Source organism: Gopherus evgoodei, unplaced genomic scaffold (genome assembly GCF_007399415.2).
Source record: "Gopherus evgoodei ecotype Sinaloan lineage unplaced genomic scaffold, rGopEvg1_v1.p scaffold_86_arrow_ctg1, whole genome shotgun sequence".
Lineage (NCBI taxonomy): Eukaryota > Metazoa > Chordata > Testudines > Testudinidae > Gopherus > Gopherus evgoodei.
Window position 1 is genome coordinate 80,959 of NW_022060107.1, and position 23,780 is coordinate 104,738.

Genomic DNA, 23,780 nt, shown 5'->3' on the forward strand with positions numbered 1-23,780 from the left:
CCCCGAGGCGGGGCTGGGTTCGTGCGCCCCGGGTCCCCTCCCCGAGGCGGGGCTGGGCTCCGCGCCTCCCCGTGCCCCCTCCCCGAGGCGGGGCGGGGCTCTGCACCTCCCCGTGCGCCCTGGTCCCCTCCCCGAGGCGGGGCTGGGCTCCGCACCTCCCCGTGCGCCCTGGTCCCCTCCCCGTGCGCTCTCTCCTCTCCCCCCCACCCCGTGCAGGTGTCGGTGCCTCCTTGCACGGCCGCTCTCGTCTCTCTGCCCGAGGCGCTCGGGTGGTTTCGGAGCCTTCTCCGCGCCGGGGAGCCCCGACCTCAGTGGCTGGTTCTCTCCCTCCGTCCGTCCAGGATGACGGTGAAACTGGACTTCGAGGAGTGTCTGAAGGACTCTCCCCGGTTCAGGTGGGTCTGACGCTCGGCCGGGGAGTCCGGTTCGGGGCCGGTTCCCCCCGCACTGGTCTCAAACCCTCCGCTTCCCCGGGGCAGCTTGTGCGCTTTTACGCATCTCTCCGTGCGCCTGGGGCGCCCGTGCCAAGCCGGGCCGAGCCGGGAAGGGAGGACAGGGGTGGGGGGCTGGTGGCTCCCCGGCTCTGTAGCGGGGGCTGGAGCAGGGTCCCCTGGGACCTGGCCCTCTGTAAACGCTGGTTAAATTTTTTGTCTGGGTGGGAACAGGCTGTTCCCAAGCTGGTTTATTGTGGGGGGCAGGTTGAGCTGTTGGGGAACCCCTCGGCCAAACAGCCCCTCCCAATTTAATCTCGGGGGGGCAGAGCCTGGGGGGGCTGGGAGCCATCTCCCTCGGGGTGAAACCGGGGGGTGATCTGTCTTAGGGAGGGGTACTGGGGGGCTGTGAGGTGACCCCCTCACTTCCCCCCTGTGACACCCCCCTGTAGTTCTCCACTCCACCTCACCCCCCGCCCCCTCTCTAGGTGTCCCCCCCGGCACACATTATCCATCCTTCTGCTCTTCCCTGCCCCCCCGTGTGCTCCCCCTTACAGCCAGCACCCCACGCCCGCTCATAACACATTTCCTGCGTGTGTCTTCCAGACGCCAGTGAGCCCACGTGGCGTGAGGTTCCCCCCGCACACACACACCACACACACACACACACACACGCGCACCCTGAAGCAAGGAAGGCAGGAAGCGGCCGGTGCGCAAGGTGCTGCGCAACCTGAAGGGCCGGAAACCAGAGCTGTGGCCAGGGAGGATGAGCAATTGGGGGCGGGGAAGACACGGCTCCCCCACGGGAATCAGGGATCCGGGACCCTGGGGACAGGGGAGGGAGGGACGGACACACACGCCTCTCCCCCCCGAGGGAATCAGAGCTCTGGGGCAGGGGACAGAGGGACAGATACACACCGCCCCCCACCCCCTGAGGGGAATCAGGGCTCTGGGGCAGGGGACGGAGGGACGGACACACACGGCCCCCCAAGGGGATCAGGGCTCTGGGGCAGGGGATGGAGGGACGGACACACACGGCCCCATGCGGGGATCAGGGCTCTGGGGCAGGGGACGGAGGGACGGACACACACGGCCCCCCAAGGGATTCAGGGCTGTGGGGCAGGGCAAGGAGGGACGGATACACACGGCCCCCCCGAGGGGATCAGGGCTCTGGGGCAGGGGATGGAGGGATGGACACACAGCCCCCCCGCAGTGGGGATCAGGGCCCCAGCAGGCCCAGGGGGCTGGGAGAGGTTTGTAGCCAGGGGCCGAGCATGGCTCGGCCTGCCTGGCTGCGTCTCCACGCCCCGGTGCCGCTTTGGGGATGGGGGCGTAGCTACCCCCTCCCGAGATCTGTGTCCCTCGGGGGGCATCCCTCGCTCTAACACATACACACACACACACACACACACACACGTCCCCCTTCTGTGTGCATGTGTGTATTGAATCTGTCCCATACACCCGCAAACAAACACACCATGTCCCCCTCGAGAGTCTCTCTCTCTCCCAGCCACCCCCCCCCCACCGTGCCCCCGATACTAGCTCGGAGATGGGGCCGGCCACTTTCCCCACCTCCCCACCCAAATCTGCTGCCACTTCCCTCCCTCACCCTCCTTTTTGGGGGGCAGAAAGAGGGCATGAGACCCCCAGTGCCTGCTGGGATGGCTGGGAGCCATATTGGCCAGTCCCCACCCTGGCGCCGGGTAGGAGCCGATGCCCCCCAGAGGGGACAGGCCCCTGCCCCATTCCCTGCCCCCTGAGCCAGCCAGTCCCCGCCCTGGGGCCGGGTGGGAGCCGGTGCCCCCTAGACGGGACAGGCCCCTGCCCCATTCCCCGCCCCAGAGAACGTGTCTCCCATGATCCTCTCTGCTCGCGTCAGGGGTGGTTTTGCAGGGTTTATTTTTTCCATTTCCAAAATGGTCCTCGCCCTCCCCCCCCCCCGTAACTGGTGTGGGGGGGTTGCCAGGCGACGGGGGGGGGTGACAGGAAGTGGTTGTGGGGCTGGTGAAGGTAGCAGGGCCAGGCCGGAAAGAAGCGACCGCAAGGGAGAGCAAAAGGCGGCTCCTGGGGTGGGGGTGGGGATGGGTGCTGCCAATTTACGCCCCCCCCCGGGAAAATACCTCTCTTTCCTCAGCCCCCGTTGACCCCCCAGGAACCCTGTCCCCTACCCCATTGATCCCTGACACGCCCAGGAACCCCCCCACCCCATTGGGCCCTGCCACCCCCTCCCATCCCCCGTCTCCTAGTGAGTCCTGATGTCCCCCCTCCCCGTGGCCCCCAAATGGCCCCCCAGCAGTTGACCCCCACAGCACACCCCCATCTCCCTGCCCCCTTGGACCCTGATCCCTTCCCCAGCCCCCCACCCCTGGGGAACCCAATCCCTGCCTAGTCCCCGGCCCTACCAGCTGCCCCCATCCTCTGCTGCCAAAGGGCACCTGCTCCAGTGATTCCCGGGGTCACCCTATGGTAACAAAGTGCCCCCACCTCCCTGTGCTGTGGGAGGTCGGGGGCGGCTGTTAGTGACCCCCAAATCCTCCTTTAACCCCGTCCTGCCCCCCCCAGGGCTGCCGTCGAGGGGGTGGAATGTGATGTCTTTGAGCTGGAGACTCGGCTGGAGAAGGTGAGGTGGGGGGGTGGGGATGGGACCCAGGTGTCCTGGTGTCCACAGAGCTGCCCTGGGAGGCTGGAGGGGGGGTAGGAGGCAGGTTCTGGGGGGCAGGGGGGTTAGTTTGGGGGGGCTGGATGGAGGGCAGGGGGCTGGTTCTGTGGGGATGGAGGAGAGCAGTGGGGTTAGTTCTGGGGGCTGGATGGAGGGCAGGGAGCTGGTTCTGGGGGGCAGGATGGAGGGCAGTGGGGTTAGTTCAGGGGGCTGGATGGAGGGCAGGGGGCTAGTTCTGTGGGGATGGAGGGAGGGCAGGGGGCTGGCTTTGGGGGGCTGGATGGAAGACAGTGGGGTTAGTTCTGGGGGGCTGGATGAAGGGCAGGGGGCTGGCTCTGGAGGCTGGATAATGGGTGGGGGGCTGGATGGAAGGTGGGGGGCTGGTTCTGGGGGGCAGGATGGAGGGCAGTGGGGTTAGTTCTGGGGGCTGGATGAGGGCAGGGGGCTGGTTCTAGGGGGCTGGATGGTGGGTGAGGGGCTGGAAAGGGGGCAGTGGGGTTAGTTTGGGGGGACTGGATGGAGGGCAATGGGGTTAGTTTGGGATGGCTGGATGGAGAGTGGTAGTGGGGTTAGTTCTGGGGGAGCTGGATGGAGGGCAGGGGGCTGGGTTTGGGGGGCTGGAGGGAAGGCAGGGTGGGGCTGGTTCTGGGGGGCTGATAGTGGGGGGGCTGGATGAAGGACAATGGGGTTAGTTCTGGGGGGCTGGATGGAGGGCGGGGGGCTGGTTCTTGGGAGCTGGATGGAGGGCAGCGGGGTTAGTTCTGGGGGGCTGGAGGGGGACAAGGGGATGGTTCTGGGGGGGCACTGGTTGGGGGGAGAGGCACAAGGGGGGCCCAGGATGCGTGTGGCTGACCCCCCCGTCTCCCCGACAGCTGCTGAAGCTCTGTGGGGCCATGCTGGATTCGGGGCGTCAGTACTGTGCCGCCAGCAAGGCCTTCGTCGGGGGGGTGCGCGACCTCTCCCAGCACGCCCAGGGGGACGCCATGATGAGCGTGAGTCTCCCCACCCCCACCCCGGCTGGGCTGGGGGATCCAGGAGGCCGATTCAGGGGGATCTGGGGCTGGGGGAGCCTGCGGGGATGATTCAGGGGGACCTGGAGCTGGAGGGGCCCATGGGGCTGATTCAGGGGGATCTTGGGCTGGGAGGGGCGTGGGGCTGGGCTGGGGGGGCCAGTGGGGCCGATTCAGGGGGGTCTGGGGCAGGGGACTGATCTGGGGGGCTCTGCTTGTGGCACTAGCTCCTGTCCCCCATGGGGCCCTGAGCCAGCTGGGGTGGGGGGGTGCTCCAGTCCTGCCCCTCGCCCCCATGCAGCTCCCCTAGGGACACGGGGAGGGGGGCTCAGCTGGGAGCGCTGGCCCCCCCACCCCCCAGCAGGCAGTGCTGGCCCCCATACCCCAGTGCAGCACTAGGGGGTGCTGTAGTGCGGGTTCTCCTTGGCCTGGGGAACTCCCTGCCACATGACACTCTCTCTCTTAAGGGTGCAAAGAGGAGGGGCTTGGCCTCAGGGCTGGGGAATCACCTTGGGTGGGTAACGGTACAGGGGCATTGACACCCAGCAGCTCGGGGAGGGGGCCCTGTAGGCCCTTCACTCACCTTCTAACCCTCTTTCTGCCCCCCCAGGAGTGCCTGGAAAAATTCTCTGACAGCCTCAACCAAATGATTGACAACCAAGTGGTGAGAGATGCTCCCCCTATTCACCCCCAAGACCCTGTCCCCCAACACCTCTGACTCCTCCCCCCTCCAGCTGGGTCCCCATCTCCGTCCTGCTCTAGGCTTCTCTGCCCCCTTCCCCTGGGGGGCCCTCTCTCCCCTCCCACCTGCCCTGGTCCAGCCCCTGCCTCCTTGGGACCCCATTCCCCAATGTCCCCCTGGCACCTTTCCTGATTTGGGGGTGAACCCCAAATAGTGTCATCCGGCTTGATCTCTCCTAGGGACCCCCAACTATCTCAGACTTCTTCTCCCTCCCCCCGGGGGTTCGCCCCAATCTCTGAGCCCCTCCCTCCTTTTTCCCTGGGCCCCCCAATCTCTGACCCCCTCTCCATATCTCTGGAAGTTCCCCCAATCTGACCCCCCTCCCTCCCCTCTCCCCTGGCCCCCTCATCTCTGATCTCCTCCTTCCTCTCTCTGGGTGTTCCCCCAATCTCTCACCCCCTCCCTCCTCTCTCCCTGGGACCCCCCAATCTCTGATCCCCTCCTTCCTCTCTGGGGGTTCCCCCAATCTCTGACTCCCTCTACTTTCCCCTGGGGGTTCCCCCCAATCTCTGACCCCTGCCTCCTCTCTCCCTGGGCCCCCCAATCTCTGACCCCTTCTCCCTCTCTCAGCTGTTCCCCCAATCTCTGATCCCCCTCCTTCCTCTCTCCCCAGTCTCCCCAATCTTTCACCGCTGAGCCCACGAAGCTGTGACACCCCCAATCTCTGACACCCCCACCCCTTTCCCGGCTCGTTGCAGGAGCTTCTGGACAGCACCCAGCAGTCGTCCCGGCAACACATCCATACCCTGGTGAAAGAGTGAGTTTGGGGGGGACTAGGGGGGGCAGGAGGATGGGGAGGCTTCCCGGGGTATCTGTGAGGGGCAGTTTTGGGGAGGTGCAGGGTAGATGGTTAGGGCTGTGGGTGGGGGTGAGAGGTTGGAAACAGATGAAGGGGAGCGTTGTGGGGGTGCCCTGATGATTGGGGGGGCTGGGTGGATTTAGGATGAGGCGCCTAGAGTCGGGGGGAGGCGGCTGGATTTGGAGTTGGGGGCTGGTTGGGAGGGGGAGGCAGGCTGGGTTCTGGATGGGGTGGGAGGGGTGCCGATTCTGGGTTGGGGGGCAGCGAGGGCCTGGGTTTGGGGGGACCAGGTTTGGGGGGCAGTTTCGGTGCCCCCCCTGGCCCCCCGCTGTCCCAGGGACATGAAGCAGTTCAAGGAGGCATGGAAGGAGTTTGAGCAGGGCAGCGAGGGGCCGGGATTGGGGGTACTGGGTTGGGGGGTGGTTTTGGGGTCCCCCCCGACCCCCTGCTGTCCCAGGGATGTGAAGCGGTTCAGGGAGGCGCGGAAGGAGTTCGAGCGGGGCAGCGAGGGGCCAGGTTTGGGGGGGCTGGGTTTGGGGGGACCAGTTTCAGGGTCTCCCCTGACCCCCCGCTGTCCCAGGGACGTGAAGCGGTTCAGGGAGGCGCGGAAGGAGTTTGAGCAGGACAGCGAGGGGCCGGGTTTGGGGGGGCTGGGTTTGGGGGGACCAGTTTCAGGGTCCCCCCTGACCCCCCGCTGTCCCAGGGATGTGAAGCGGTTCAAGGAGGCGCGGAAGGAGTTCGAGCGGGGCAGCAAGGGGCCAGGTTTGGGGGGGCTGGGTTTGAGGGGACCAGTTTCAGGGTCCCCCCTGACCCCCCGCTGTCCCAGGGACGTGAAGCGGTTCAGGGAGGCGCGGAAGGAGTTCGAGCGGGGCAGCAAGGGGCCAGGTTTGGGGGGGCTGGGTTTGGGGGGACCAGTTTCAGGGTCCCCCCTGACCCCCCGCTGTCCCAGGGACGTGAAGTGGTTGAAGGAGGCGTGGAAGGAGTTTGACTGGGTTTGGGGGGGCTGGGTTTGGGGGGACCAGTTTCAGGGTCTCCCCTGACCCCCCGCTGTCCCAGGGACGTGAAGCGGTTCAGGGAGGCGCGGAAGGAGTTCGAGCGGGGCAGCGAGGGGCTGGCCAGCGCCTTGCACCACAACGCCGAGGTGCCACGCCGGAAGCAGCACGACGCGGAGGAGGCTGCCCTGGCCCTGCAGGCCGCCCGCACCAGCGCCCGCGCCCGCGCCCTCGACTACGTCCTGCAGGTGGGCACCGGGGCACGTGTGTGTCTGGGATGGGGTGTGTCGGAAAGGGACCCTGGCGGCTCCGGTCAGCACCGCCGACAGGGCCATTGGGTATCCGGTTGGCGGCCCGGCAGGCTCCTCGGAAGAACCCAGCACATCCCTGCTCCGGCTCCTATGCATAGGGGCAGCCAGGAGGCTCCTCGCGCTGGCCCCGCCCCAAGCACCACCCCCGGAGCTCCCATTGGCCGGGAACCGCAGCCAATGGGAGCTGCGGGGGCAGAGCCTGCGGAGGGGGCAGCGCGCAGAGCCGCCGGGCTGCCCCTCCGCGTAGGAGCTGGAGAGGGGATGTGCTGCCTGCTTCCAGGAGCCACTTGAGGTAAGCGTCACCCGGAGCCTGCACCCCTGACACCCTCCTGCACCCCAAACCCCTCATCCCCAGCCCCACATCAGAACCTGCATCTGCAATCAGAGCCCTCAGCTCCTCCTGCACCCCAATCCCCAGCCCGGAACCCCCTCCTGCACCCCAATCCCCTGCCGCTGCCGCAGCCCAGAGCCCCCTGCTGCAGCCCAGAGCCCCCTCCTGCACCCCAAACCCCTCATCCCCAGCCCCACACCAGAACCTGCATCTGCAATCAGAGCCCTCAGCTCCTGCACCCCAATCCCCAACCCGGAGCCCCCTCCTGCACCCCAATCCCCTGCGCCAGCCCGGAGCCCCCTCCTGCACCCCAATCCCCAGCCTGGAACCCCCTCCTGCACCCCAATCCCCTGCCCCTGCCGCAGCCCAGAGCCCCCTGCTGCAGCCCAGAGCCCCCTCCTGCACCCCAATCCCCTCATCCCCAGCCCCACACCAGAACCTGCATCTGCAATCAGAGCCCTCAGCTCCTCCTGCACCCCAATCCCCAGCCCGGAACCCCCTCCTGCACCCCAATCCCCTGCCCCTGCCGCAGCCCAGAGCCCCCTCCTGCACCCCAATCCCCTCATCCCCAGCCCCACACCAGAACCTGCATCTGCAACCAGAGCCCTCAGCTCCTGCACCCCAATCCCCTGCCCCAACCCGGAGCCCCCTCCTGCACCCCAATCCCCTGCCCCTGCCGCAGCCCAGAGCCCCCTGCTGCAGCTCGGAGCCCTCTCCTGCACCCCAAACCCCTCATCCCCAGCCCCACACCAGAACCTGCATCTGCAACCAGAGCCCTCAGCCCCTCCTGCACCCCAATCCCCTGCCCCAACCTGGAGCCCCCTCCTGCTCCCCAATCCCCTGCCCCAGCCCCCTCCTGCACCCCAATCCCCTGCCCCATCCCAGAGCCCCCTCCTGCACCCCAATTCCCTGCCCCTGCCCCAGCCCGGAGCGCCCTCCTGCACCCCAATCCCCTGCCCCAGCCCGGAGCCCCCTCCTGCACCCCAATCCCCTGCACCAGCCCCCTCCTGCACCCCAATCCCCTGCCCCAGCCCAGAGCCCCCTCCTGCACCCCAATTCCCTGCCCCTGCCCCAGCCCGGAGCCCCCTCCCGCACCCCAATCCCCTGCCCCTGCTGCAGCCCAGAGCCCCCTGCCCTAGCCCGGAGCCCCCTCCTGCACCCCAATCCCCTGCCCCTGCCCAGTGAAAATGAGCGAGTGAGGGAGGGTGGCACGAGGGGGCGGGGGAAATGGAGTGAGTGGGGGCGGGGCCTTGGAGAAGGGGCGGGGCATGGGCGGGGTCTCAGAGGAGGGGCGGGGCAGGGTGTTGGCTTTTGTGTGCATAGAAAGTTGGCAACCCTTGTCTGGGACGGGTGGGGTTGTGGGAGGCTGGGAAGGGAGAGGGGCCCGGGGTGGGTGGGGGGATCTGGGGGGCAGGAAAAAGGGAGGGGCCTGGGGTGGGGGGGATCTGGGGAGCAGAGGAGGCAGAAGGGCCGAGGTGGGAGGGCCCTGGGGGATCTGGGGGGAAGTGAGAGCAATCCAGGGTGGGGATATCTGGGGGGCAGAGTGTCCTGGGATGGGGCTGGAACTGGGGGAGCAGGGGATGGGTTGGGGTCTCTGGAACTGGGGGTGTCTCTGGGAGGCTCGGGGGCTTCCTAGGACTGGAGGGGCAGAGGGGGAGGGGGCTGGAGCCCCTTTGGGGCAGGGCTGGGAGTGGAGAGCTTAGGGGGGCTCAGCCCCCCCGTTCTCTCCAGAATTGACCACTGAGTTGCCCCCCCGCCCCCCAGATCAACGTGATCCAGTCCAAGAAGAAATTTGAGATCCTCCAATTTGTGAGTTGGGTGATGGTGTGGGGGGGCAGGGGGTGGGGGTTGTGGGAATGAGGGGGCTGTGAGGGAAAATGGAGGGATTGGGGTCTGTGGGGGAGGAGATCTCTGGGGAGCAGGGAGTATGAGGGAGTCCGGGGGGGGTCTGTATCTGGGGAGCTGGGCAGAGTGTGGGGGGCTCTGAAAGGCATTGGGGGGGCCATCAGGGGGATGGAGGGATAAAGAAGCTGGTGGGGGGCGGGGTACAGAGGGGAGCATGTGGGGGGCCCATTGGGGGCGGGATGCATGGGTGCGGGCAGTGTGTGGGGGCAGGATGGGGGGCTGTGGGGTTGGGGGTTCAGGATGGGGGCAGTGTGAATGGGGCTGTAGGATGGGGGATGGGGCAGTGTGGGGGGGCTGTGGAATGTGGGGCTTCGGGGGGCAGTGCGGGGGGCTGTGGGGAGGGGGGTACAGAGTGGGGGCAGTGCGGAAGGGCAGGAAGGGAGGTTTGGGGGAGCAGGGAGGGGGTCTGTGGGATTGGGGGGCAGTGCATAGCCAGGCTGTGACCCCCCCATCTGCCCCCTAGATGCTGGCGCTGATGGACGCCCAGGCCTGCTGCCTGGAGCAGGGGCACCGGCTGGCAGAGCAGCTGGAGAAATACCGCCGGGAGCTGGGCGCCCAGGTGGGGGAACTTGTGGGGGGGGAACCAGGGTGTGGGGGGGGGCAGAGACATACGGGGGGGCAGCGGACAGGTCCGGAGGGGACCGAGGAGGGCGGGGCTATGGGAGGGGGCGGTGACTTCCCACCGGGGGCCATGCAGCAGACAGGATGCCGGTGCTCACATCCCGGCCGGGTGCTCACATCCCGGCCGGCGGCGTGGGGCCCGGGGGCTCCTCTGCCTGGGGAACAGGCCCCCGCCCCGGGGAGCCTGCACCCGCGGCCTTCGAACCCACCTCGGCCAGGTGGGTGCAGGACTCCTGGGTTCTTTCCCAGCTCTGGGAGGGGAGTGGGGGCTGGTGGGTTAGAGCAGGGGGACTGTGAGCCAGGACACCTGGGTTCTCTCCCTGGCTCTGGAAGGGGAGTGGGGGCTGGGGGTTAGAGCAGGGAAGGCTGGGAGCCAGGACTCCTGGGTTCTCTCCCCAGCTCTGGGAGGGGAGTGGAGGCTGGTGGGTCAGAGCAGGGGGGGGCTGGGAGCCAGGACTCCTGGGTTCTCTCCCCAGCTCTGGGAGGGGAGTGGAGGCTGGTGGGTCAGAGCAGGGGGGGCTGGGAGCCAGGACTCCTGGGTTCTCTCCCCAGCTCTGGGAGGGGAGTGGAGGCTGGTGGGTCAGAGCAGGGGGGGGCTGGGAGCCAGGACTCCTGGGTTCTCTCCCCAGCTCTGGGAGGGGAGTGGGGGCTGGTGGTTTGGGGGGAGGGCTAGGAGCCAGGACTCCTGGGTTCTCTCCCAGGCTCTGGGAGGGGAGTGGGGGCTGGTGGGTTAGTGGGGGGGGGATACAGTGTGGGGGGGTGAGCTATTGGTGGGAGGTCATAGGCTGCATGGTGAGCATGTAATGGGGGATCAGACACCTCTGGATTAGCAGCTGTGGGGGGGAGGGGTTCACCTGGGCGATTTCATGCGTGCCCCCCCCCCCATAGCCAACTACAGCAGCTGCCAAGTTTGACACTCGCTTGGCCGCTTCCTGTTTTCACTTCAGGTTTCCTGCCCGGTGACCTCTGACCCCCCCCCCGACTTGGGGGGGTTCCTCCTGGGGCGGTGGCGGGGGGGATGTAGGCTTGGTCCCTTCCCAGCCCAGATGTTCAGGGGTGTGTGGGGGGCGGGGAGCTGTGGAAAAATCAACAGGGCTCAAATGCCAGGCGCAGAAGCTGTGGGGAGACAACTCAGGAGTCCTGCTCCTGCCCCCCCTGCTCTAACCACCAGCCCCCACTCCCCTCCCAGAGCCGGGGAGAGAACCCAGGAGTCCTGCTCCTGCCCCCCCTGCTCTAACCACCAGCCCCCACTCCCCTCCCAGAGCCGGGGAGAGAACCCAGGAGTCCTGGCTCTCAGCCGCCCCTCTCTAACCACCAGCCCCCACTCCCCTCTCAGAGCCAGGGGGAGAACCCAGGCGTCCGGGCTCCCAGCCCCATGCATGGCCGGGGCAGGGGGTGTCTGGGGAGTTCACCCACCATCCTTTGCCCTCTGCAGCTGCATCAGCTGGTCCTGGAGTCGGCGCGGGAGAAGCGGGACATGGAGCAGAGACACGCCATGATCAAACAGAAGGTGCGGGGGGGCTGGGGGCAAGTGTCGGGGGAGGGGGCCTCTGGTGGGTGGGGCCTTCTGGGGAGATACAGCTATGGGGTGCAGTGGGAGGAGCCTGTGGGCAGGGGGTGTGGCTACCATATGGAGGGGTGGGCCCTGGGCCAGTGAGCATGTGGCTGGGGGAATATACTGGGGCGGGGGCTGGGTCTGGGGGGGTAAGCCCTGGGGGTTTGTTAGCGGGAGCATGGCTGGCTATGGGGCAGAGGGGGCAGCGGCTGGTGAGGTGAAGTCTGGGGTGTGTGGGGGCAGTGCTGGTGTAGGGGAGCAAGACCCAGGTGGAGGCGGGGCTGCAGCGGGTGGGGGTGGTGGGGTGGGGGCAAGGCTTGGTGGGGTGGGGGCGGGGCTGCAGCAGCTGGGGTGGGGGAACCTGGCTGGTGCTAGTGGGGCAGGGCCTTAGGGTTATGGGCGGCTCTGCTTTGGGGGGCTGGGCTGGGGCGCGGGGCCCTGGGGAGGCGGGACCATAGGGGTGGATGTGGAGGCAGGGCTGCAGCTGGGAGAGTGGGGGCGGGGCTTGGTGAGGTGGAGGCGGGGCTGTGGCTGGTGCAGTGGGGGCGGGGCTTGGTGAGGTGGAGGCGGGGCTGTGGCTGGCGCAGTGGGGGCAGGGCTTGGTGAGGTGGAGGCGGGGCTGTGGCTGGTGCAGTGGGGGCGGGGCTTGGTGAGGTGGAGGCGGGGCTGTGGCTGGCGCAGTGGGGGCGGGGCTTGGTGAGGTGGAGGCGGGGCTGTGGCTGGTGCGGTGGGGCGGGGCTTGGTGGGGTGGAGGCGGGGCTGTGGCTGGTGCAGTGGGGGCGGGGCTTGGTGAGGTGGAGGCGGGGCTGTGGCTGGCGCAGTGGGGGCAGGGCTTGGTAAGGTGGAGGCGGGGCTGTGGCTGGCGCAGTGGGGGCGGGGCTTGGTGAGGTGGAGGCGGGGCTGTGGCTGGCGCAGTGGGGGCAGGGCTTGGTGAGGTGGAGGCGGGGCTGTGGCTGGCGCAGTGGGGGCGGTGCTTGGTGAGGTGGAGGCGGGGCTGTGGCTGGTGCGGTGGGGCGGGGCTTGGTGGGGTGGAGGCGGGGCTGTGGCTGGTGCAGTGGGGGCGGGGCTTGGTGGGGTGGAGGCGGGGCTGTGGCTGGTGCAGTGGGGGCGGGGCTTGGTGGAGTGGAGGCGGGGCTGTGGCTGGCGCAGTGGGGGCGGGGCTTGGTGAGGTGGAGGCGGGGCTGTGGCTGGCGCAGTGGGGGCAGGGCTTGGTGGGGTGGAGGCGGGGCTGTGGCTGGTGCGGTGGGGCGGGGCTCGGTGAGGTGGAGGCGGGGCTGTGGCTGGTGGGGCGGAGCCTTAGGGGTATGGGCGGTTCTGCTTCGGGGAGGGGCTGGGGGCTGGGGCCCTGGGAAGGCGGGACCCTGGGACGGAGGTGGAAGTGGGGCTGGTGAGGTGGAGGTGGGGCTGTGGCGGGCTCGGTGGGGTGGAGGTGGATCTCAGTGGGGTGAAGGCGGGGCTGTGGCTAGGAGAGTGGGGGCGGGGCTCGGTGGGGTGGAGGCGGGGCTGTGGCTGGTGCGGTGGGGCGGGGCTCGGTGAGGTGGAGGCGGGGCTGTGGCTGGTGGGGCGGAGCCTTAGGGGTATGGGCGGTTCTGCTTCGGGGAGGGGCTGGGGCCTGGGGCCCTGGGAAGGCGGGACCCTGGGACGGAGGTGGAAGTGGGGCTGGTGAGGTGGAGGCGGGGCTGTGGCGGGCTCGGTGGGGTGGAGGTGGGTCTCAGTGGGGTGAAGGCGGGGCTGCGGCTAGGAGAGGGGGCGGGGCTCGGTGGTGTGGAGGCGGGGCTGCGGCTAGGAGGGGGCGGGGCTGTAGCTAGGAGAGTGGGGGCGGGGCTCGGTGGGGTGGGGGGGCTGTGGCTAGGAGAGTGGGGGCGGGGCTCTGTGGGGTGGAGGCGGGGCTGCGGCTAGGAGGGGGCAGGGCTCGGTGGGGTGGAGGCGGGGCTGCGGCTAGGAGAGTGGGGGTGGGGCTCGGTGGGGTGGAGGCGGGGCTGCGGCTAGGAGGGGGCGGGGCTCGGTGGGGTGGGGGCAGAGCCCTGGGGCGAGGGCAGGGCTGTGGAGGGGGGCGGCCCTGGCCCCAGCCCCCCAGTGACAGCCCTGCCCCCCCAGGACCTGTCCCAGGACGAGGCGGTGCTGGAGGGGCGCGGGGAGGCGCCGGACGGGGTGGTGATGGAGGGGTACCTCTACAAACGAGCCAGCAACGCCTTCAAGACGTGGAGCAGGTCAGAGAGCCCCCCCTTTGCCCCTCCAATTCCCCCCATGCCCCCCCAATTCCTCCCACCCCCCTCCCGACTACCCTGCCCCCCATGCGCATCCGCATCGTCCGGGGTCCCGGAGACCCACACGTCCCTCCCCCAACCCACCTCCTTCCCCTCCCACCCTCCCCGCCCCCTTATGGCACTCCCCCCCAGGTGGGGGGCTGTGTGCTTCTAACCCCTCTCCCCCCACTGACAGCCCCCCCGCTCTCCGCCAGGCGCTGGTTCTCCATCCAGAGCAATCAGCTGGTGTATCAGAAACGGGCCAAGGTGAGTGGGGGCATTTTGGGGGGGAATTGGGGGGGGCTCAAGAAGTGGGGGGGATGGGGCCCGGCCAGGGGTGAGTTTGTGGTGCTGTCTCTCTGTAGCAGGGAGGGGGCTGGTCTCAGCCTGCCTGGGGGTGTTGAGGGGGGCTTTCCTCTCTGCTCCCCCAGAGGCAGGGTTTGGGGGGGCTATGGGGTGCCATCTCTCTGCCCCCCCCCCCCAGGACGCGCTGACGGTGGTGGTGGAAGATCTGCGGCTCTGCACCGTCAAACCCTGCCCCGACCACGAGCGGCGCTTCTGCTTCGAAGTCGTCTCCCCCTCCAAGTAAGTCCTGCCCCCCCACGGCCCCCCCAAGCCTCCCAGCTGCCCCCCCTTGTCGGTGCCAAGCCCCTGCCCCCCACACTGCCCCTCCCCAGCCCCCCCGTCACCCGCTTCCTCTCCCCCTGCTCAAGCTGGGACTCCTGCCCCCCCTCTGGCTGAGGGGAGGGGGCCCCACAGAGCCCCCCCAATGCCCCATGTCCCCCCCCCCCCGCAGGAGCTGCCTGCTGCAGGCCGACTCGGAGAGACACCAGCAGGCTTGGCTGACCGCCGTGCAGAACAGCATCGCCTCGGCCTTCAGCGAGGGGCGGGCCGAGCCCCCCAGCCAGGTACGGACCCCCCCGGGAATCCCCCATCCCCTCGGCCTTCAGCGAGGGGCGGGCCGAGCCCCCCGGCCAGGTACGGACCCCGCCGGGAATCCCCCATCCCCTCGGCCTTCAGCCAGGGGCGGCCTGAGCCCCCCGGCCAGGTACAGACCCCCCTGGGGACTCCCCATCCTCTCGGCCTTCAGCCGGGGGCGGGCCGAGCCCCCCAGCCAGGTACGGACCCCCCGGGGCCCGCCCATCCCCTCGGCCTTCAGCCGGGGGCGGGCCGAGCCCCCCGGCCAGGTACAGACCCCCCTGGGGCCTCCCCATCCTCTCGGCCTTCAGCCGGGGGTGGGCCGAGCCCCCCAGCCAGGTACGGACCCTCCCCGCGAATCCCCCATCCCCTCAGCCTTCAGCCAGGGGTTGGCCGAGCCCCCCGGCCAGGTACGGATCCCCCCAGGACCCCCCCATCCCCTCGGCCTTCAGCCAGGGGCGGGCTGAGCCCCCCGGCCAGGTACGGACCCCCCCGGGTATCCCCCATCCCCTCGGCCTTCAGCCAGGGGCGGGCTGAGCCCCCCGGCCAGGTACGGACCCCCCCGGGGCCTCCCCATCCTCTTGGCCTTCGGCCGGGGGCGGTCCGAGCCCCCCGGCCAGGTACGGACCCCCCCGGGGCCCCCCATCCCCTCGGCCTTCAGCCAGGGGCAGGCCGAGCCCCTTGGCCAGGTATGGACCCCCCAGGACCCCCCCATCCCTTCAGCCGGGGGTGGGACAAGCCCCCCGGCCAGGTACGGACCCCCCCCGGGAATTCCCCATCCCCTCGGCCTTCAGCCGGGGGTGGGCCGAGCCCCTTGGCCAGGTACAGACCCCTGGGACACCCCAGGACCCCCTCATCCCCTCTGCCTAGGAGTAGGGGGGCTGCGGGTGGGGAACATGGGGGCTGTAAGGGTAAGGGGTTGCCAGGAGGGAAGGGGAGGCTGCGGGCAGAGAGCAGGGGACACCGCAGGGGAACGGGGGGCTGTGGGTATGGGAAGGGGGGGGCCTATGGGTGGGGAGCAGGGGGCACTATGGGGGAAGGGGGGCTGTGGGTGTGGGAAGTGGGGGCTGCAGGCGGGGAGCGGGGGACACCATGGGGGAAGGGGGGCCTGCGGATGGGGAGCAGAGACCCCAGGCAGCCCCCTAACCCCCCCAACCCCCCCCCAGCACCCGGAGCGCCCGGCCTCGCTGGTGGGCGGCACCCTGGAGGCGTCGGGCCGGGGCCCGCGGGCGGGCGGGGACAGGCGGGTGCTGGACCAGGTGCAGCGGCTGGAGGGGAACGCGCAGTGCTGTGACTGCCGGGAGCCCGCGCCCGAGTGGGCCAGCATCAACCTGGGCATCACGCTGTGCATCGAGTGCTCCGGCATCCACCGGTACCCCCAAGCCCCCCCCAGTGCCCCCTGTACCCCTCGGTGCCCCCCAATGCCCTCTGATACCCTCCTGAACCCCGATCTAACCCCACTCCCCCCGCCTGGGCATCACGCTGGGCATCGAATGCTCCGGCATCCACCGGTACCCCCAAACCCCCCCAGGTCACCCCCTGAACCCCCCTGTACCCCTCGGTGCCCTTCAATGCCCTCCAATATCCTCCTGAACCCTGATCTAACCCCGCTCCCCCCGCCTGGGCATCACGCTGTGCATCGAGTGCTCCGGCATCCACCGGTACCCCCAACCCCCCCCGGTGCCCCCCTGTACCCCTCGGTGCCCCCCCAATTCCCTCCGATATCCTCCTGAATCCCGATCTAACCCCGCTGCCCCCGCCTGGGCATCACGCTGGGCATCGAGTGCTCCGGCATCCACCGGTACCCCCAAACCCCCCCGGTGCTCCCCTGTTCCCCTCGGTGCCCCCCAATGCCCTCCGATACCCTCCTGAACCCCGATCTAACCCCGCTCCTCCCGCCTGGGCATCACGCTGGGCATCGAATGCTCCGGCAACCACCGGTACCCCCAACCCCCCCCGGTGCCCCCCTGTACCCCTCGGTGCCCCCCAATGCCCTCCGATACCCTCCTGAACCCCGATCTAACCCCGCTCCCCCCGCCTGGGCATCACGCTGGGCATCGAGTGCTCCGGCATCCACCAGTACCCCAAACCCCCCCGGTGTCCCCCTGTACCCCTCGGTGCCCCCCAATGCCCTCCGATACCCTCCTGAACCCCGATCTAACCCCGCTCCTTCCACCTGGGCATCACGCTGTGCATCGAATGCTCCGGCATCCACCGGTACCCCCAAACCCCCCCAGTGCCCCCCTGTACCCCTCGGTGCCCCCCAATGCCCTCCGATACCCTCCTGAACCCCGATCTAACCCCGCTCCCCCCGCCTGGGCATCACGCTGTGCATCGAGTGCTCCGGCATCCACCGGTACCCCCAACCCCCCCCTCTGTGCCCCCCTGTACCCCTCGGTGCCCCCAATGCCCTCCAATACCCTCCTGAACCCCGATCTAACCCCGCTCCCCCCGCCTGGGCATCACGCTGGGCATCGAGTGCTCCGGCATCCACCGGTACCCCCAAACCCCCCCAGTGCCCCCCTGTACCCCTCGGTGCCCCCCAATGCCCTCCGATACCCTCCTGAACCCCGATCTAACCCCGCTCCCCCCGCCTGGGCATCACGCTGGGCATCGAGTGCTCCGGCATCCACTGGTACGCCCAACCCCCCCCCCGTTGCGCTCCATACCCCCGACCCCTCACTGTACCCCCATCTCCCCATTACCCCTGATCGCCCCCTTCCCCTCTCCCCGTGCATCCACCAGTACCCCCCCCCGATCTCCCCCTGTAGCCCCCCAGCCCGGCCATCGAGCGCTCCGGTGCCCATGGGCATTGGGGCGCAGCTGGGGGGGATCCCCTCTGAGCCCCCCCTGGCTGACACCCCCACCCGCTGTCTGTCACAGGAGCCTGGGGGTCCATTTCTCCAAGGTTCGCTCCCTGACGCTCGACTCCTGGGAGCCGGAGCTCGTCAAGGTAACGATGGGGGGAGGGAATCACTCCAGGGGGGCCATGGGGGTAGGTTTCAGGGGGGGCAGGGGAGGGGGCTGTTTGCCTAGGAACTCACCCCCCCCCGCACGTTGGTGGGTCGTGAGGTCCGGTCGCTGGGCCGGGACCCTCCGTGGATGGGTGGGGGGGTCAGGGCCTGCGGGGGAGGAGGGGTTCAACATCTGGATTGTGACTGGCCCCCCCATGTGTCTCCCCCCCCAGCTGATGTGCGAACTGGGGAATGGAGCCCTGAACCGCATTTACGAGGCGCGTGTGGACGAGATGACCGTCAAGAGACCGCAACCCGGCTGCTCCCGGTGAGGCCCCCCCCCGGCCCTCCCCGCAGCGCCCCCTCGAACCCTCCCCCAGTGAGGCCCCCTTGGCCCCAGCTCCACCTGCCTTCCCCCTCCAGTGCCCCCCGAGCCCCCCGGCCCCTCCTCTAGCCAGGCTGTTTATGGTGAGAGCCCCCCCCCACGTCCACAACCCCCCCCCGTACAAGGCTGTGTGTGTCCCCCCGCCCCCTCTCACCCCCTCTGTGGGCTCCCCCCACAGGGCAGAGAAGGAGAGCTGGATCCGGGCCAAATACGTCGAGAAGAAATTCATCACCAAATTGCCGGAGGCACGGCTGAGCCGAGGGGGCCGCCGTGGCCCCTCTGACCGGGACCGGCCCCCCCGGCCCCCTCTCAAGCCCAAACCAGGCAGCATTGGCCGGGCTGCAGGTACCTGATGGGGGGGGGGTTTAGGATCCTGGGGAGGGGGAGATACTGTGTGGGGAGTGTGGGGCTCGGGGCAGGGTGCGTCTAACCCAGTCCCCTTCATTGGCCCCTGCAGAAGCAGGGAGGGTGGTGCGGCTGGGTTGGGGGGGCAGTGTAGCTGTGGGGGGCAGTGGGGCTGGGTTGGGGGGGACGTGGGGCTGTGGGAGGTGGTGTGGCTGGGTAGGGGGGACGTGTAGCTGTGGGGGGCAGTGTGGCTGGGTTGGGGGGGACGTGGGGCTGTGGGAGGTGGTGTGGCTGGGTAGGGGAGACGTCTGGCTGTGGGGGGCAGTGTGGCTGGGTTGGGGGGGACGTGGGGCTGTGGGAGGTGGTGTGGCTGGGTAGGGGGGACGTGTAGCTGTGGGGGGCAGTGTGGCTGGGTTGGGGGGGACATGGGGCTGTGGGAGGTGGTGTGGCTGGGTGGGGGGGTACGCGTGGCCGGATTCAGGCCTGGGTGTAGCCTGGTGGACATGGCCGGGTGGCCCCCTGTCCCTGACAGTGCCCCCCCTCTTTTCCCCGCCCCAGAGCTGGGGGAGGCCGGCTCCCCCCCTGAAGACCTGCGCAGCCTCCACCCGGGGGCGCTGCTCTACTGGGCCGCCGGCCACCAGAACCTGCCCACCATGGCCGACGCCCTGGCGCACGGCGCTGACGTCAACTGGGTCAACACCGCCGAGGAGAGCCGGACCCCCCTGCTGCGGGCCGTGGCTGTGGTAGGTGGGGGGACGGGGCTTAGCTGGGGGGGGGGGCGTTAACCCCTTGTGCCCCTGGCTCACCCCGACTCTCCCCCTCCCCAGAACTCCCTGCTGGCCTGCGAGTTCCTGCTGCAGAACGGAGCCAACGTCAACCAGGCGGACAGCGCCGGGCGGGGGCCCCTGCACCACGCCACCATCCTGGGCCACACCGGGTAGGCAGGGGGGGCTGGGGCCTGCCCGAGAGGTCAGGGGGGCTGGGGGCCACCCAGTAGGTCAGGGGGGCTGGGGCCTGCCCGAGAGGTCGGGGGGCTGGGGCCTGCCCGAGAGGTCGGGGGGCTTGGGCCCACCAAGTAGGTCAGGGGGGTTAGGGCCCACCCGAGAGGTCAGGGGGGCTGGAGCCCGCCTGGGAGGTCAGGGGGGCTTGGGGCCACCCAGTAGGTCAGGGTGACTAGGGCCTGCCCGAGAGGTCAGGGGGGCTGGGGCCCACCAAGTAGGTCAGGGGGGCTAGGGCCCACCCGAGAGGTCAGGGGGTCTGGGGCCCACCAAGTAGGTCGGGGGGGCTAGGGCCCACCCGAGAGGTCAGGGGGTCTGGGGCCCACCAAGTAGGTCGGGGGGCTGGGGGCCGCCCGAGAGGTCAGGGGGGCTAAGGCCCGCCCGAGAGATCAGGGGGGCTGGGGCCCACCCAGTAGGTCGGAGGGTGGGGGCCGCCTGAGAGATATGGGGGGATGGGGCCCACCCAGTAGGTCAGGGGGGCTGGGGGCCTGCCGGAGAGGTCAGGGGGGTGGGCCCCACCGAGTGGGTCGGGGGGGTGGGGGCCGCCTGAGAGGTCAGGGGGTCTGGGGCCCACCCGATAGGTCAAGGGGGCTGGGGGCCGCCCGAGAGGTCAGGGGGGCTGGGGCCCACCCAGTAGGTCAGGGTGACTAGGGCCCGCCTGAGAGATCAGGGGGGCTGGGGGCCGTCGGGGGGGCTAGGGCCCACCCAGTAGGTCGGGGGGGCTAGGGCCCACCCGAGAGGTCGGGGTGACTAGGGCCCACCCGATAGGTCAAGGGGGCTGGGGGCCGCCCAAGAGGTCAAGGGGGCTTGGGGCCACCCAGTAGGTCAGGGGGGCTGGAGTCCTGCCCGAGAGGTCAGGGGGGTGGGGGCTGCGCGAGAGGTCAGGGGGGCTGGGGCCCACCCAGTAGGTCAGGGGGGCTAGGGTCCACCCGAGAGGTCAGGGGGGCTGGGGCCCACCCAGTAGGTCGGGGGGGTGGGGGCTGCCTGAGAGGTCTGGGGGGCTGGGGCCCACCCAGTAGGTCGGGGGGGTGGGGGCCGCCCGAGAGGTCAGGGGGGCTGGGGGCCGCCGGAGAGGTCAGGGGGGCTGGGGCCCACCCAGTAGGTCGGGGGGGTGGGGGCCTGCCGGAGAGGTCAGGGGGGCTGGGGGCCTGCCGGAGAGGTCAGGGGGGGTGGGGCCCACCGAGTGGGTCAGAGGGGCTGGGGGCCGCCGGAGAGGTCAGGGGGGGTGGGTCCCACCGAGTGGGTCAGGGGGGCTGGGGGCCGCCGGAGAGGTCAGGGGGGCTGGGGCCCACCCAGTAGGTCGGGGGGGGTGGGGGCCGCCCGAGAGGTCAGGGGGGCTGGGGGCCTGCCGGAGAGGTCAGGGGGGGTGGGGCCCACCGAGTGGGTCAGAGGGGCTGGGGGCCGCCGGAGAGGTCAGGGGGGGTGGGGCCCACCGAGTGGGTCAGGGGGGCTGGGGGCCGCCGGAGAGGTCGGGGGGCTGGGGCCCACCGAGTGGGTCAGGGGGGCTAGGGACCGCCGGAGAGGTCAGGGAGGGTGGGGGCCGCCGGAGAGGTCAGGGGGGCTGGGGCCCACCGAGTGGGTCAGGGGGGCTAGGGACCGCCGGAGAGGTCAGGGGGGCTGGGGGCCTGCCGGAGAGGTCAGGGGGGGTGGGGCCCACCGAGTGGGTCAGGGGGGCTAGGGGCCGCCTGAGAGGTCAGGGAGGGTGGGGGCCGCCGGAGAGGTCAGGGGGGCTGGGGCCCACCCAGCCAGGAGGGATAATTCATGGGGGCTGCTGTTCCGCACCTGGCCATTAGATGGCGCGGTGGCGCCAGCACCGACGCCCTGGTGGCACCCGCCACCCCTGGGGTGCGCCAGCGGCGAAGCTAAGCAGGGCCGGGGCCGTGTTCCCTGCCTGGATGGGAGACCTTGCCCCACCTGCCCACCCGCCTCTCACGGGTCTCCTCTGATAGGCTGGCCTGCCTCTTCCTCAAGCGGGGGGCCAATCTGAACGCGGTCGACATGGAGGGGAAGGACCCGCTCTCCATCGCCATAGACACGGCCAACGCTGATATCGTCACCCTGTGAGTCTCCCCCCGCCCCCCCCCGGGTTGGGGGGTGGGGGATGCTGATGGAGAGGGAGGGGTGAAGCAGGGAGATGGGGGTGGGGAACGTGTCTCATTTTCTGCCCCTCTCACCCCACCGCCCCCTGCAGGCTGCGGCTGGCCAAGATGCGGGAGGCGGAGGTCGCGCAGGGACAGTCAGGTGGGTGTCTTGTCTTTGGGGCCCAGGGCTGGGCTGGCGGACTGGGGGCCCGGGGCAGAGCGGGGGCATGGCTGGGCGCAGGGCTGTGGACAGGACTGGGGGCACTGGCAGAGCGGGGGGCAGGGCTGGGCTCTCAGGGGCTGTGGGACAGGACTGGGGGGCACTGGCAGAGCTGGGAGGGCAGGGCTGGGCTAGCAGGGGCTGTGGGGCGGGACTGGGGGGCACTGGCAGAGCGGGGGGGGCAGGGCCAGGCTAGCAGGGGCTGTGGGGCGGGACTGGGGGGCACTGGCAGAGCTGGTGGGGGCAGGGCCAGGCTAGCAGGGGCTGTGGGGCAGGACTGGGGGGCACCAGCAGAGCTGGGAGGGCAGGGCTGAGGTGCAAGGGGGCTGCGGGTTGGGAGTGAGGGGCACTGGCAGAGCTGGGGGGGCAAGGCCGGGCTAGCAGGGGGCTGCAGAGCGGGACTGGGGGGGTACCGTCAGAGCTGGGGGGGGGCAGGGGGCTGGGGGGCGGGACTGGGGGGCACCTTGCCCCACTCCTACGCCCTGTGCCCTCGCAGGCGATGAGACCTACCTCGACATCTTCCGGGACTTCTCCCTGATGGCGTCCGACAACCCCGAGAAGTTGACCCGCCGAGACCTGAAACTCACCACCCTTTAGCCCCCACCCGGGGGGGGCGCCGCCAAGCCACCATCCCCTTATGTATGTGTGTGCAGGTGGGGGGGGGGGAATCCCCTCCCCCACTCCTGGATCCTCCCCCTTCCCTCGCTGGGAGGGGCGGCGAAGCAGCAGGGACTCCCCCCCACCCCTATCCCTGGCTGCTTTGTTAATGACCATAATCCCCCCTGCACCCCCGTTCTTCTGCTGCTTTGATGTGACTCTTCGTTAGGGGGCGGTAGGGGGTAGGGGCCGATCTCCTCTTCTGCCCCCCATCACAGGCCCCCAGGTCACTCTCTCATTGTAAGGCAGGGGCTTCTCCCTCCATCCACCTCCATTATGGGGAGGGTCTTCTCCCTAGCCCCCCTTCTGGCCCCCAGGTCCCCCACCCCCCGTTTATGGGGCAGGGGCTAATCCCATGTCCCCACCCTCCTATTTATTGTTTCTATGGAACCATCCTCCCTCTTCATTGGTTTAACCCCCCCATGTACATGCATGTGGCCCCCCTCCTCCGGTTGAGGTGTCTTCTGAGGGGGGGCGTCTTTGAATGGAGGGGAAGGGGGAGCCCCCCACCAGGGGAGTAGCGGGAGCTCCGGGCATCTGTACAAAGCTGGCCTGCAATAAACAGACCAGGCTGGAATATCAACTCTTGCTTCCACCTCTGGGTCAGGGCGGCCGGTTACCCAGGGACCCCTCGCCCGGCACTGAGATGCAGCCACCTCTGGGGCGGGGCGGCTGGTTACACAGGGACCCCTCACCTGGTGCTGAGATGCAGCCACCTCTGGGGCGGGGCGGCTGGTTACCCAGGGACCCCTCGCCTGGCGCTGAGATGCGGCCACCTCTGGGGCAGGGCGGCGACTGACACAGGGATCCGGTTGCCACGGCAGTGCCAGATTTGTCGCCTGTTTCTCCATCTCGCCACCAGGTGGCGGTGTTGTCCCTGCGTCGCCGCCCCACAGCATTCTGCCCCTAGAGAGCAGCGCTGGGTTGACCCTAGGGCAGTGGTCCCCGACCTTTGTGGGACCAGTAGCACATGTATGTTTTCAGAAGAGCGTGACGGCTGCCAACAATTTTTCAAGGCTTATTTTGTATTTATACATTAAATAATACAAAAAAAAATTAATATTACGTCATATATGATTCCAGAGAGAAGCTGGAGAAAAGCCGCCAGGACAGAGAACACCGATGCCCGCAGCCCTGGAGTCCTCTGTCCCCAGCAGGCGCGGGGCCCCAGAGTCTCTTCTCTGCTGGGCACTAGGTGTGCCCCGCACCTGCCGGGGACTGAGGACACCAGCGCCCGCAGCCTGAGTCCTCTGTCCCCAGGAGGTCCCCTGGTGGGCACTAGGCGGGCGCACATAAATGCCCCGGCGGGCACCATGGCGTCCATGGGCACCACGTTGGAGACCACTGCCCTAGTGGCTGGAGGAGGCGGCATCTCACCCAGCCTGGTCACTGGCATTCCCAGGTGGGCACGGCCTTCCCCTGCTCTAACCACCAGCCCCCGCTCCCCTCCCAGAGCCGGGGAGAGAACCCAGGAGTCCTGGCTCCAAACCCCCCTACTCTAACCCACCAGTCCCTGTTCTCCTCCCAGAGCCGGGGAGAGAACCCAGGAGTCCTGGCTCCCAGCCCCCCCTGCTCTAACCACCAGCCCCCACTCCCCTCCCAGAGCCGGGGAGAGAACCC

The 23,780-nt window shown here is 69.4% G+C and overlaps 1 protein-coding gene across 1 annotated transcript; it reads left to right on the top strand.

Moving 5' to 3' along the window:
- Positions 1–152: 152 nt before the first annotated feature.
- ACAP1 (ArfGAP with coiled-coil, ankyrin repeat and PH domains 1) lies at positions 153–22,743 on the top strand. Its single transcript, XM_030548143.1, has 22 exons — positions 153–395; positions 2,994–3,051; positions 3,963–4,082; positions 4,711–4,764; positions 5,541–5,599; positions 6,698–6,881; positions 9,040–9,084; positions 9,644–9,739; positions 11,237–11,311; positions 13,454–13,566; positions 13,818–13,869; positions 14,087–14,187; positions 14,399–14,510; positions 15,687–15,892; positions 17,404–17,473; positions 17,708–17,802; positions 18,038–18,204; positions 18,763–18,947; positions 19,032–19,141; positions 21,152–21,262; positions 21,394–21,443; positions 22,000–22,743. The coding sequence occupies exons 1-22, from the start codon at positions 343–345 to the stop codon at positions 22,098–22,100; spliced, it is 2,217 nt and encodes a 738-aa protein (XP_030404003.1). The 5' UTR covers positions 153–342; the 3' UTR covers positions 22,101–22,743.
- Positions 22,744–23,780: the final 1,037 nt, after the last annotated feature.